Source organism: Eleutherodactylus coqui, chromosome 7 (genome assembly GCF_035609145.1).
Source record: "Eleutherodactylus coqui strain aEleCoq1 chromosome 7, aEleCoq1.hap1, whole genome shotgun sequence".
Taxonomy (NCBI): domain Eukaryota; kingdom Metazoa; phylum Chordata; class Amphibia; order Anura; family Eleutherodactylidae; genus Eleutherodactylus; species Eleutherodactylus coqui.
In genome coordinates this window covers 84,328,079-84,343,374 of record NC_089843.1, presented here as the reverse complement: position 1 = coordinate 84,343,374, position 15,296 = coordinate 84,328,079, and the positions used below count along the sequence as shown (strand labels likewise).

The window sequence follows — 15,296 nt, the reverse complement described above, 5'->3', positions numbered from 1 at the left end:
CAGATTGGTCCAGCCAACCAATCCCCAAGGTCTGTTGCTCATATATACCAGCTCCTCTGCTAGAGGCTGCTGGCCTTTTCTCTGTTTGTTGACCATGAACAGTGGCTTGCTACTGTGTATCTGTATACATGTGGCTGGACATGAGGTGTATGTGCAGCGTTCAGGATGTTCAGTGTAAACAGTGTCATGCTCCTGCATGTCTGTGCAGCTCTCTGTCCATATGGTGCGAATTGTGTCTTGCTGTGGGTCCTTTATCATCTAGAGCGAGGTAGGTCTCCAAGTTCCCACACGGGGGTCATCCCTATCGAGAGGATCGTCCCACATTGCAGGCAGGTTTCCTGGGGTTAATTGTCTCGTTAGTGTAGGCACCCGCGAGACAACAAGGACTCATGGAGTGGGCTTGCAGGCTTAAGTATCCTGGCTGAAATACAAACTAACACCTCGTAGTGCATCTATTCCATCTGTTTATACAGGTGGGTATGCTTGATGCGCGTTTCGAGCATTTAGAAGACGTTCGTTTATGTCTGTCCGCAAGTATGAAGTCCATTTTGTGGTTCTGCTGTTCGGTATGGTTTCGTAAGTTCGTATGAAAGGCGTAAACGTTTTTGTCTGTTTCTCAGTTATGTCTGCGAGTTTCGTGTCCAGTTCGCAGGGCTGCAGTTCACATGCCGGTAGGACTCTGCAGGCTGTTAATGTCCTTGTTTGATGTTACACCACCTTTCCTGTTGATGCTCACTATATTACCTAATACATTTCTACATAAGGTGGTTTGGGGGTTGTTACAGTATTCCTGGGGGTCTACAGTGGCTTAGTGGTTAATACTTATTATCTCTGGTGGCCTAGGGTGAGGAAAGGATATATATTGATATCCATTATCCCTGTTGGTCCATGATGCTTATAGGTTAAATGGGTTTTTCCAGTTTACAGAAATATTGACAGGGTGTAGAAAATGATGTAAAAACACAAAAACACTACTCACCTTTCAAATGCCTCCACTGCCACTGCGCCGATCCCTGTCAATTCAGTCCTGGTCATATGCCATTCATCATTCATGGGACAGTTCAGCCAATGACTGGCTTCAGCATTAATGGGTCAGTCATGCACATAACTCCACTAAGGCCAGTGACTGGCTGAGCAGTCATGTGAAGGGCATGTAGCCATGGCAGCAGCTTCCAGGTAAGGACTAGCAGGGAGCAGAGTAGTGAATCTGGACCAGAGGGCCATTTCAAGGGCAAGTATGGGTTCTTTTAGCCTGTTTCAGACTATTCTCTGCATCCAGGCATTTATTTTACTCAGAAAATACCTTTAATAGCTAATATTCCTGGAGGTCTAGGGTGGTTTAGTGCTTTGGACACAGAGCTCCAAATCACCAGCTTTCCTTCATATAGCCATCCAGTTAAATTTTAAAACTCTGTCAGCTGCTGTTACCACTAGAGGGAGCTTACTGCATACGGATTATATACAACTGCCATTTAATTTAAAGTATAAGGCTACCTGCAGACGGCCGGATCGGATCCCACAGCGAGAATTTTCGCAGTGGGATCCGACCTGCGCCCCTGCAGTGACCAGTGTGGCTCACCTTCTTCCGTGTCTGCTCTGCAATGTTCCGGCTATCACCCAGCTGGCGCATGTGCAGAGCGGAACCGGCGTGTCGGGAGTGACATTTCTGTGTGGGCCTCTGCGAGACACGCCGCGATTTGTTTTCCTCGTGTATTTTCAAGTGGACAAATCACGGACGTCTGCATAGGATTGCGTTTTGTAATGCAATCCTATGCAGGCGGGCACGGGCGGAACTTCTGCGGGAATTCCCACCGCGGAATTTCCACCCATGTGCAGGGGGCCTAACTGTACTTTCTAAAAACTTGTGCAATGTCATAGGAGCATGTCAAAAGTTTTGATCGCTGGGGCTCCATCTACTGAGACCCCCACCGATTGCTAGAATGAGCCAGCTGAAGTGCTCATCTGAGCATAGTCACTGCCTGCTAGCTGAAGATCTATGAAGGTCTATGAGCCTTTCTTCGACTAAGGAGCACTAGCAGCTCTCAGATGAGCACTTCAGCTGGTTAATTGTGGCCATTAGTGGGCGTCTCAGCAGCCAGACCGCCAACAATCAAAACCGTTGACAGGTCCCTATGATACATAAAACGTTTTTTGAAAGTGTAGTTACACTTTAATGGCAGCAAGCCCCTTTTCAGCTGACAGAAATATTTTAAAAGGGGTTTTATGGGACTAAACAATATTAGAAGTCGATTGGTGGAGATTGCTGCTTGAGGTCCCACCAATCAACTGATTGAAGAGGCCACAACGCTCCATGATGAGGAAGACTCTTCTTAGAGCCGCTCAGTCCCATTCAAGTATGAAACGTATGGCCTGGTATGGGCTGAAGTGACAGTGGTGTTGAACTGAGCGCCACTGTAACATCAATCAACTGATCGGCAGGAATCCAAAGCAATGGATGACCTATCCTATCAAATTGATCCAGGGATTATTCTGACTGCCATTATGGAGTTGGGAGGGAATTTTTTCCCCCCCAAATGGGCTAAATTGGCTTCTGCCTCATTTTTTGCCTTCCTCTGGATCAACAAGAGAGGGGAGGGGGTGATAATAGGCTGAACTAGATGGACATTGTCTCCCTTCCACCTAACATACTATATTACTATGTATGTATGTTACAGTAATGTCATACCTCCACCAGGGGCAGCAGTTTGGAGTCTTTAACCTTTGTTTTCTTTTTGGCTTTGGAAATCACATCCTGGTTGTCTTGGATAACATCAGGTTTGTTCTCCACCGCCACAACTTTCTCCTTTACCTACAATAAAAAGAGATTTCTTTAATGAAAACATTCGTTGCTGCAAAAACGACCAGCAAATCATGGAAAACTTTAAGTTACATAACGACTCTTAACGGTCAAATGGGGGAACGTCTTTAAAATGAAGCTTAATCCCTGTATAAGAAAGTATACATGCAATGCTATAATACGGAGTATCATGGGTATCATTTCATCTGCATTTTCAAGATCCCTGTTCTGTTCATATGCTGACAAGTTGTACAGCTAGATGTTTGCTACAATTGTATTAAGTCTAGAAGATCCCCTGTGACATAAACAGCTTGGGGTCCAGAATGATACATTTTACTTGCGTCGTTTTCACACCGCTGAGATTCTCATGCGAGATTGTGTTCCAACACACAAATCTTTCACAAATATGAACCCTCTTCTTTTGAATGGGGTCATACACATGAGCAATTATTTTGCGCATCACGCCATGTCCTATCTTTAGGTGCGCATTGTTTTCATTGGGATCGGCGGCAGCATTGCACCTCGTGCTAGGTGCACATGAGTGCAATATGTGGGTCCCCAATGAAAAAACACCACGATCCTGCGCCACGGCTGACAGCCACACTGGAATATCTTTACATCCCCGAAGTGATGCCAGGCAGTTTTGATACAAAAATGCCTCCATCCATGGTGAAATCGCACGTTGGCGAACATGGAACTTGACCCGATAACAAATAAACAGAGTCAATAAACAACCACCTTACTTTCATTGGTGAAAGAGATTTAAACACTGTTTAAAAGAAACAGATAAAGGCACAGTATACTTTTAATCTTGTTACTCAGTTTACTTTTCATCTCTATTCAACCCAGACCCCCTTGGCAATTTCTTCCAAAGACTAAGGAGTATTTTGCGGACATATCTTTGGCGCAGCGCATAGCTATAGTGGGTGCAGCAGTAGCACCCAGACCCTGAACTCTCATGGGGCCCAAGGGCCCCTCAGTCACAAAAGAAGACACCAGTATTATAAATAAAACATGGTAGTTTGAGGGCCCTGTGGCACATTTTGCACTGACTCCCAGATTAGACCCTGCAATAAATATAGCTGCATTATCCTTTCAGACCTCAAACCAGACCACAGAAAGAAAAAAATAACCTTTCCGCATTTCTTTTCGCCTGGCGCCACTTCCACTGCTCTGTGCATGCCTCCGCTGACACCGCTCTAGTCCCGTGGGTCCTCCTCTGCTGTGGGCACTGTGACGCATCTCGCCACTGATTGGACACTTCGTCCTGACATGGTATCCAAGAGAGAATCCCGCAGCACACCAGGCAATACGCTAACAGCGCAGAGGTATCCAGCAATGTATGTCAAGCCACTAAAGGGACTATGGACCTCCAGTCCCCAAGTCAGACATCAACAAGGAAGAAGTGGCAGCATCCGTTGAGGGTTTTAAAGTAAAATCAGCAACTTTATTACTCCATATTCAAAGTGGTACAGGCAACGTTTCGACTACAGTTAGTCTTTGTCAAGCCTGGTTTGACAAAGACTAACTGGTGTCAGGCTTGACAAAGACTAACTGTAGTCGAAACGTTGCCTGTACCGCTTTGAATATGGAGTAATAAAGTTTCGTCCTGACATGGATGACATCTAAAGTCAGTGCAGCACCAGCGCCAGAAGCAGAAGATGATCTTCTGGGAGTGAAGGGCGGTGAGCATTACAACCTTTTCTCACCGCTCCCCGGGACTACTGTAATAATGAGCACTTTCCTCGCTGATAGAACCGCTCATTGTATAGAATATTAATTATTACAGAAAAAAATGGAAATTACTGGTAAACTGTGCCCTCCTCTCACCTGTGGTGAGGTGAGGCCCTAGGCGTACCCCTTGTTCCAGCCCTGAATGTTGGTTTGTCATTGGTTGGCTAAGCTGACCATTTGCTGTTAAATGTCACGTGACGTACCATGGTTTTCTTTGAAATTGTTCATGTTGATCAATTTTAGACTATTGTGTAGAGCACCTTAAGAAAGCATTGCCAGAACACAAAAGACCGGAGGCAAGAGACGACAAGTGAGGAATTTTTAGAGTAAGAATATTACTGAAAAGCCAAAGAGGAGTTATTGCTTGGGGCACAGACACTTCTACATCTGCCCATCTCCAACCCTGAAATAAAAACCAGTCATGACCAATATCCCGTTGTTACCTTGAAGTTCCTAAGCTGCAAGTTAGTGAAGGACAAAGTTAAGCTCAACACTTAGTTAAATGTGACATTTCCCAAACTCTCCTCATTTATCGTCACCTCTCTGCTCCCTTCGTCTTGTGCAGCCCTGTCCCTCTTTAATCTTCTCACTTCCACTCTGCCAGCAGCCACTTGATCTCTGTCACCATGTTCCTACATGTTGTCACTCTCACTAATCACTCCAGCACTACTTGAAGGAAGTGCAATTCTGTCTCCTATATGCTCAAATATCCTGATATTTTCTATATGAAAGGTTCATCATCAACAGTAGAAGCTCTGCTCCTGTATACGTAATGGGGAGAAATCCTGTAATTATATTAACCCCCTAATCCCAAAGCATGTTTGTGCCTTAATGAGCAACCGATTTTTCATTGTCGCAATCCAGGAGCTACAACATGTACATTTTTCGACATAGCTGTATGAGAGCTTGTTTTTTGCGGCACAAGTCGTATTTTCTAATGGCATCCCTTTTGAATATATATATGTATAACTTTTATTTATCTTTTTAGGGGGATTGGGGAAAAAAAATGTTCTCATTTGTTTTTTGGATTTCATTTTTAGACCTCGGTCACACGGGCGATTTTTCGTGCGATCTGCGCATGCGATCGCCGATTTTATAGAACCATTGCTTTGCAATGGTATTGGACACATGGGTGCTTTTTATGCGCTCGTCCGATTAATTATAGAACAGAAATCTGCGATTCCTGTTCTTCTCTATATGCGCTCAATGGGGCCGGCGGCAGCAGCGCCGACCCCATTGAGAACATATACTAGACAAATCATTCTCCTCTGCCACAGCTGTAACAGCTGTAGCAGAGAAGAATGATGTTTTCCCATTGAATTCAATGGAGCCGGCAATACAGCCGGCTCCATTGAAAGCAATGGGCTGCCGGCGATCTCAGGATGAATTTTCGGGAAGGGCTTAAAAATATAAGCCCTTCCCTGAAAATCATCCAAAAATGTGTAAAAAGTAAAAAAATATATATACTCACCTTGTCCCGGCAGACAGAGTTCAGCCGCGGCCGGCCGGCAGTTCTCCTGAACTGCTGTGAGTAGTATTCAGCAGCCTGGAATTTAAAATCCCGCCTGCTGAATGAGCTGCCTCTGATTGGTCACAGCCCTCACCAATCAGAGGCAGCTCTCACTCACCCATTCATGAATTCATGAATGGGTGAGCGAGTGCTATCTCTGATTGACTCAGCGCAGGGACCAATCAGGGGCAGCTCTCATTCAATAGTGCTGCCAATCAGAGGCAGCACTCACTCACTAAGCCCTTCCCGAAAATTCATCCTGAGATCGCCCGCAGCCCATTGCTTTCAATGGAGCCGGCTGTATTGCCGCCTCCATTGAATTCAATGGGCTGGACAGTGCTCCACTGCTCCGGCCCGTTTCAAAGGAAACACGGCTAGGAGCAGATTTTTCGGGCGATTTTTCGGCCCCGGTCACGCGATTTGCAGATGCGCATCCGTCGCGGCAAAAACCGCCCGTGTGACCGAGGCCTTATGGTGTTCAGTGTACAAAATAAATAATGAGAGAACATAATTCTCTCGGTTAGCATGATTCTGGTGATACCAAGTTTCTAAAGTTTTCTTTTTAATATTTTGCCATTTTTGTACACAATAAACACTTAAAAAAAAGGATTTGCTTTTATGTTGCCGCGTTCCAGAAGCCGTAGCATTTTTTTCCCATTGACAGAGCTCTATGAGGGCTTATTTTTTGCCATTCATTTATCCTATTTTAAAGGAACATAACATTTTGATTGCTTTTTATTCCATTTTTTTTCTAGAGGCAAAATTAACAAAATCTGCAATTCTCGCATGTTTTTTTTTTATTTTTAACGATGTTCACCATGCAGTATAAATAATATATTAAATTAATTTGCAGACCAGTATGATTATGTCAATACCAAATTTATATTAAAAAAAATTTTTTTTTGCACCTTTTTTTAAATGTATTTTTTGTTTATCACTGCATTCAAAGACCACTAACATTTTTCTTTTTTTGTCAACGGTGTTATATGAGTTTTTTTTGTGGGGTGAGTGGTACTTTTGAAGGGCCCTTTCACATGACAGTTTTTGTATTCAGCTTTTTTGTGAGCCAAAATAGCAGCGGGTCCAAAATATGGAAGGACTGCAAATCTTTCCATTATACTTTCTCTCCACTCCTGGTTTTGGCTCACAAAAAACTGAACATAAAAACTGTCATATGAAAGTGCCCTAAGGGTGCCTTCACACTGGCAATGAAATCGCACAATCTCCAAGTACTGTGAGGCTGCGAGAAATCACAAAATTATGAAGCTAATGGCTTCCAATGGCTCACTTCACATTTGCGATGTTTTCACACTTGCAATGCAGCGTGAAAACAAAAAGCGCAGCAGGTTCTATCTTTTCGCGATCTCGACCATTGTTTCCAATGGGGCAGCGGCGTTTCATGAGGCCGGCCTCACTTTTGGCTCTGGGAAAGGAAACGTCACAGCATCCTTCTGGTGCTGTTTAATTCTTCGTTCCCTGTTGTAGTATCAGGTGGATGCTCAAATCCCTGTAACTGGTGATGCTTCTGCAAGAGGTCTCTTTACAAAGCGCTGAGCCAGTCAGAGGCAGCACTCACCCATTCATGAATTCATGAATGGGTGTGAGTGAGAGCTGCCTCTGATTGGTGAGGCTGTGACCAATCAGAGGCAGCTCATTCAGCAGGCGGGGATTTTAAATCCCCGGCTGCTGAATACTACAGAGAGCAGTTCAGTAGAACTGCCGCCGGCTGCGGCTGAACTCCGTCTGCCGGGACCAGGTGAGTATATATTTTGTTTTTACACATTTCTGGATGAATTGCAGGGAAGGGCTTATATTTTTAAGCCCTTCCCGACAATTCATCCCGCGCTCGCCGGCAGCCCATTGCTTTCAATGGAGCCGGCTGTATTGCCGGCTCCATTGAATTCAATGGGCAAACATCGTTCTTCTCTGCCACAGCTGTTACAGCTGTGGCAGAGGAGAATGATTTGTCTACTATATGTTCTCAATGGGGTCGGCGCTGCTGCCGCCGGCCCCATTGAGCGCATATAGAGAAGAGAACAGGAATCGCAGATCGCAGATAGGTGCAATCTGCGATTTCTGTTCTATAATTTATCGGACGAGCGCATAAAAAGCGCTCATGTGTCCGATACCATTGCAAAGCAATGCTTTTATAAAATTGCCAAACGCATGCGCATGCGCAAATCGCGCAAAAAAAACGCCCGTCTGACTGAGCCCTAATCCAGTACAATCAATAGGGTAATGTAGACATGAGGTTATATATATATATATATATATATATATATATATATATTATATTTGTGGACTGATGGTCCGTGTAAAAGTATCTATGTGTGCTCCATTTTTCATGGATTATTGCTAAGTAATGCTAGAGGAAAAAAAATGGGCCCCTTCTGATTTTTTTATGTGTTTAAAAAAAAACAATGTATGGTACACGGAAGTAAAAAAACCAAAAACAAACAAAAAGACACACAGCACATACAGGTTCCACATGACCATACACATGGATAAACGTCAGTCTGTCTTTAACAGACCAAAATTGAGCACGTTCGTTTCAATAAGCCCTTGAAGGTGTTGACACACTTCTAGCTATTGCAATAGCAGTTTGGCAGGTGTCTTCCGCCCAAGATCCTCTGTTGATTAGCTGCCCCCACCCCTCAGTGTTCACTATTGCTGCATACTGAGCTGGATTTGTATTGTAGGTCAAGTCCTATTAATTTTAATAGGACTCTGCCTGCAGTACCAACCAAGGCCACTGTGCAATATACAGAGCTGTCTGCTTCCTGCCGCAAAACAACTCAGTACACAAAGACACTAGCCTGGGCAAAGTGCTGATACTTAAGGGTCCCAGGTGGCATACCCCCTCCGATCTGTTATTCATGATGCATCCTGAGGATAGGACATCAATAGCTAGAAGTGTGACCTACTTGATGGGTGAAGTCCAAGGCCCCAGACAATGTGTACCTATACGTTTCTGAAATATAAATTCAGTTCTGGGACTAATCCATATGTTGACCAATGATAATAAGGCTGTATTGTAAAAACTGACCTTATTTTACTAACCTAGCTTTGACGTCCGAGAATAACCACGCTATGTGTAGTTCAGAAACCTTTCTGAGAGTTTTCAACAATATTTTAGCACAGTTATGACAATAACCTCATTTATACTTATTACCCCATCCCCCCTTCAATGGAAGCCGTTCGTGCAGAATCCACACAGAAATGGAGCATGTTGCAGTTTCTCCTCCGCGAGCCAAAATTGCAATTGATTTCCACTCATGTAGAGGGAAACGCGTTTTGCCATAGCATGCTATGAGCAGTATTTGCTGCGGAATCTGGAGGTGAACATCCACTGCGGGTCTCTGCAATGCAAATCTGCCCGTGTGCAGGCAACCTTCTTCAGACAATACTCCATGACCCGCACCTTGTACAGTCTGTCATTGGCAGACAATCATAAATGCATTACAACTTTGGGGTTCTTATAATGCAAGTGCTTGAGGATCATAAGCAATAATAACCACTCTTGGTTCCCTTCTTGAGAGCGATGATGGCGTTACCACAGCAATACACATCAGTATAATTAGAGATTGCCGCTTGGTTCAGAGATGACAGTCAGCGGCCTTGTGGGATTGTTCCCTCTGTCCCTACAGCTCTGCTAACATTTCAGCAGCATGTTGATGTCTTGTGTCCCCATATGTTGTTCTTCAAACTTCGTTATTAACAGGCTGTTGTCATGTAATAATCAAAACCGCAGCTTTTGCTGGTCCCCCGGCAGTATAAACCGTGACATTTTAAATTAATACCGTCATTCAATGTTTGTAAAGAGTCTTGTCACACTGGAAAAAGATAGCAGAGTTTTGTATCATCCTTACTAATATACAAGATCACCTTCCAGAAACTGGATGACCTTAAAAGTGAATGTCCAGCCTTGAATAGCAAGTTTTGTAATACTTAAAAAAAATGTCTATGCTGAATAATTTCTTAATGGGGTTGTCCAGGACTTTTATTATTGAGGACTTATCCTCAAGATAGGTCATCAATATTTGTCCAGCGGAGGTCTGTGGGATCCCTGCTGATCAGCTGATCCCTGGGCAGCTGTCAGAGTGAACAGTGCTGACAACATCGCTCGGTTTGGTACTACAGGCACAGCTCCCAATGAATTTAATGGGAGCTGTGCCTTGGTAATATTGCGATGTAGAGTCAGGCCACGATGCAGCAGAAGGAGTTAGAAAAATATGCATTGTTTATTTGTGACACAGAAATGAAAATGAGTAATTTTAAACAAGCGAGCACTGTAGATCAGGGGTGCAGAACTCCAGTACTCAGGGGCCCCAACAGCTCATGTTTTTAGGATATCTAATAGTAAGAACACCTATGGCAATGTCTGAGGAAATCCAGAAAACATAACCTGCTCTGCTCCCTTGAGGATTGGATTTGTGCGCACCTGCCATAGCTTTTCCTAACACTGACTACGGCTAACTAGATCCCATAACCACTATTACTCTATGCGCAATAGACAACAATATCAATAATACAGTTCAAGAAGCAGTCCTGTAGAACGGAAAGACAACTTATGCAATGTAAAGCAAAATTCATAATTAAAGGAGTAACATCACTTTTCGCAGTATGGTATTTCTGGAACACAACTTCAAAAAGCTCAAATAAAAATGTCTCCGAGAGTTTAGGCTTAATTCAGTTTTAATGTCACTCCCAAGGACTCGAACTCAGAGTTGGTAACAGCCATTCAAATAATCAGCGTCCGAGCACTCACTAAAGCCATTGATGCTGACTCCAGCAGGTCAGCTGGCTAACTATTTGGTTCCTAGTGGTGTGCACAACTAACAGCTTTACTGAGGCCGACCTCACTTACAACTTGTTCCCAAAACACTCCTCGATGTCCCCCTTGGCCTTGAATCGTGGCTCTACAGAGCAATCCCACATTCTCTTTCACTGGCAGCAGGCCAATTCTCAATTTCCTCTGCATAGTGCTTTTTGCCTTCTCCAAATAGCTGTTCTCTCATCCAGAGGTTCAGGCTCCCACTGCCTTTTCCTCTCTGGCACCTTAAAACAGCAGCCTCCAACAGCATCTCAGCTCTCAGCCCCAGCCACTCATTCCTGTGACATAGCAAACATTATCCTTTATATAGCCATGGCTCCAACCACAAGAAAGTTCCCAGTAAGCATGCTCAGTTCAGTTAGGCACAGCCATCTTGGTGCTCCCTTGTGAAGCACAGTACACCCTAGGCATTAGCAAACATTAACACACCCCAATCAAAATTATTGTTCAAGTGAATGGATGGGCAACCATTTATTCACACAAACAAATGTTTCTGACACTTAACCAAGCTCCTGCGTTCTGGCAGGAGAAGAAAAGTGCGGAATGGGGAAGAGGAGGTCATGCAGTGTTAAAGCAACCCAGCAGATTAGAAAGGGGACTGTGCTCTGGCTGAAGCAAGCGTCCGGTTGTAGAGGGCAGTCTGAGAACTCAGTGAGTGTTATGTGACACTACCTGAACAATAGCTGGGACCATTGAGTACTGCTGAGAGAGCAAAGCTGCAGTAGGACATAAAGGGACTGTTAGACCTGCTTCATGCCATTCTCTATCCCTCTCTCCACTGGAGATCACCAATGGACTTTGAAAGCCTCATCATCCTGACCACAGGACAGAATACATTGGAGGTTGTAAGTGAGGGTCAGTCTCATTAAACGTTGAGTGGGTATACACATAAAGACACTAGGTGGTTATGCAGGCTTGCAACCCACATAGCAGCAGCAAGTGTCTGATTGGTAAAAAGACTTCATTCTCCCTGTTACGTTACAGAGACTATTCCTTTGGAATCGTTCACATTTCCCATTTTTGGCTTTGGGACCATCTTCCCATGAATGGGGTTACGTTATTACTAGAGATGAGCGAGCCTACTCGGTAAGGCAGTTACTTGAGCGAGCATCGCTCTTCTTGAGTAACTGCTTAGTCATCTGAGCAGGCTCGGGTGGGCTGCGGGGGTGAGCAGGGTGGAGCGGGAGAGAAGTGAGAGAGAGAGATCTCTCTCACTCTTCCTTCCGCTCCACCCCCACCCGCCCCCCCACAGCCCACCCAATCCTGCTCGGATCACTAAGCAGTTACTCGAGAAGAGCGATGCTCGCTCAAGTAACTGCCTTACCGAGTAGGCTCGCTCATCTCTAGTTATTACAAATGGTACACAGTAATCCGCTATTGTTAGATACATCTCTATTGTTACAAAGGTTTATTGGTTGTTCTTCCATTCAGCTGCAGAGCTAATATTTTGCCTAGCATCTGTTGAAGCACTACACGGACTAATTTAGGTTATAACACTAATTAGCGATAGCTAGGGAAGTGTGACAGTACGGTTTTCTTTGGTGATCCTTAATTATATAACCATCTTCTCCTTCCACAGTTAGCAATATTAATAAAAGTTTAGATATTTTTGTACCCTGAATCTGTGTCGCACCACCACCCGCACAACATCTTCTGTACTTTCAGAGGCAGCATTAGCTCCTCAACATTACACCTGAGTTCTTTACACCTGCAGTACCCAACTGGTTCTCTGCAATGTTGACGGCGCCATCTTATTCCATCATGGTCTGCACTGACAGTGGGCCAGGCAATCAGCTAAATAGCAGAGAACCTGGGCAGGGGATCCCTGCCAATCAACTATTGATAAGCTATCCTGGGGATAAGTCATCAATAGTAAAAGCCCCAGACAACTCCTTTAATATATATTTATAATACCCCTGTTTTCCTGAAAATAAGACAGTGTCTTATATTAATTTTTGCCCCAAAAGATGTAACTTTTTTTTTTTTTTACACGTATAGCTGCCTGGACACTATTTACATAGTCTTTTTTATTAACTGTAACTAGGGCACATTTTGGAGTAGGGCTTATATTTCCAGTATACTCAAAAATCCTGAAAAATCATTCTGCACCCTCAAAAACCCTGAAAAATCATGCTAGGGCTTATTTTCAGGGTAGGTCTTATTTTCAGGGGAACAGGGTATTTGGAGCTTTGTTTTGCCGATACTGAGTTCTAATTTCACTGCATAGTGATAGATTTAAAATGCAAAATTGGAGGGGAGTACTCCTATACAGAGAGAATGGGATACAACCACACTCATCATCAGACACCAAATTACTATTAATTTAAAATGAGAACTACTAATAAAACTGGTCAGAAAATGGTTAAAATAATCACTAGGATATGCCATCAGTTTCTGATTGGTGGGGATCCAACTGTGGGCACTCTTATTAATCTGCAGAATTAACATTTTTTTCCCGTGAAATACTGTTGATGACCCATCGTCAGGACAGGTCATCAATAGTTAATTGGCTGGGGTCCGTAACTTGGGACCCCGACCGGTCAGCTGAGCGGGCAAATGCTGTCAGCACCACAGATACAGAGGGCTCTGATTTCAATGAGAGCTGTGCCTGCAGTTACAAGGGGCGGCCACTACCCTCAGTGTGTGTATTTGCGTCGCTGACAGCATTCGCCTTCTCAGCTGAGCGGTCGGATTCCCCAGCGACAGACCCCGGACGATCAGCTAGTGATGACCTATTCTGATGATGGCTCATCAATAATATTTTACTGGAAAACCCCCTTTAAGGGGCTGCAAAGCTCCTGGACAATGGCAATCCCGGCCACCGGCTTTGCAAAGAACTGCAACAGAGCCCTATACACATGGAATTAACTTTGTTGTGTTCCTTCATCTTTGGAATTGATAAACGTTTCTGAGGTTCGTTGGGGACACCTAGCAATTATTAATATCATAGCATATTCTAGGGGTTCATCATAGTAGTATTAGGCTTGGGTGAATGAGGCCTTAGATAAGAATATCCTTTAAAAAAGAAGTCAAAATATGTCAAGTTTATAAAACTTTGAATAATTAACACTTTCATGGAATATGAATGGTTCAGACAAGTTGCCCATTATACTAATGAATATTAAAGCATCCGATCTGAATAAATGATAAATGTCAACAGATATACAGTACTGTATTATGCAGGTATCATAGAAGAGGTCAGAGGTGAAATTCACAAACTTGATTGTTACATAACAGAAGTCTGGATCTGATTGCAGTCAAGTTTCCTACAGACTTCTGTCATTTTAATTATTTGAAATGGGAAGTTAATGTGACGTCTGTCAATCAAAGAGATGTGTGCTGTGATGCGTACTGCTTGGAGCTCAGCGCTGTCAGTCCGAGATGCATTACTCTATGTAGATAATTTTCAATAAACGTTTCACTGACCAGACTAGTAGGATACCGCAGCATGGAAAAATAACTACCAGAATATTCCTATACTGGGTCCTAGATACCTACCTACTTTCCCTACAGTTGGGGGAGTAAGTCCCAAATACACAGCTCTTCTACTCAGTGATAAACATTCATTAAGGAGTCATTCCCATCTTATATAGTTATGGAATAACATTATGCCATCAATTTATGATCAGTGGGGTCATGGCTGCTCAAAAGATTGCTGTGTTCTTGGAGCGCTCAGCTGGTGTCCTGCTGTCTTCTACATACTCCTGCTGTGTTCATGGAGCACTCAGCTGGTATCCAGCTGAGTGCACTGACCGGGGTATACAGAAGACAGTGGGAGTGCTGTCTTCAGCATACTCCTGCTGTGTTCACGTAGCCCTCAGCTGGTATCCCGCTGAGCGCTCCGAGCGGGGTATGCAGAACACAGCTGGAGCGCTATCTTCTGCACACTCCTGATGTGTTCCAGAGCGCTAAGCTGGTGTACAGCTGAGCGCTCCGAGTGGGGTATACAGAAGACAGCGGAAGCGCTGTCTTATGCATACTCCTGCTGTGTTGACGGAGCGCTCAGCTGGTATACAACTGAGCGCTCCGAGCAGGGTATGCAGAACCCAGCTGGAGCACTGTCTTCTGCATACTCCTGCTGTGTTCTCCAAGCGAGATACCAGCTGAAAAAATAGTATCAGTTGTATCCCGCTGAAAACTCCGCGCGTGGTCCTGATAAGACTCATTGTTGTCTTTCCGCTAGCTGAAAGACATCGATGAGTGAATCGTTAACGAAAACTGCATGATGGCCGTGCGTTTAGACCCAACGATTCTCGCTCAAAAGACGTCTTTTGAGCACATTTTGAGTGATAATCGTTGCGTCTAAATGGAGTATTAGAGCAGTGGCACAGCAAGCAGCTGATTATTGAGAGTCCCGGATGACAGAAGACTTGCTGATCTACTACTGATGACCTATTCTATGGATAGGCCATCAGTTACAA

The 15,296-nt window shown here is 44.1% G+C and overlaps 1 protein-coding gene across 1 annotated transcript in view; it reads right to left on the bottom strand.

The window, feature by feature from the left end:
• EVC (EvC ciliary complex subunit 1) overlaps positions 1-15,296 on the bottom strand; it is an 86,053-nt gene that overhangs the window by 68,422 nt on the left and 2,335 nt on the right. Inside the window, exon 2 of the mRNA XM_066573294.1 lies at positions 2,687-2,809. Within this exon, the coding sequence (XP_066429391.1) occupies positions 2,687-2,809 (123 nt within the window). The remainder of the gene's footprint in view (positions 1-2,686; positions 2,810-15,296) is intronic.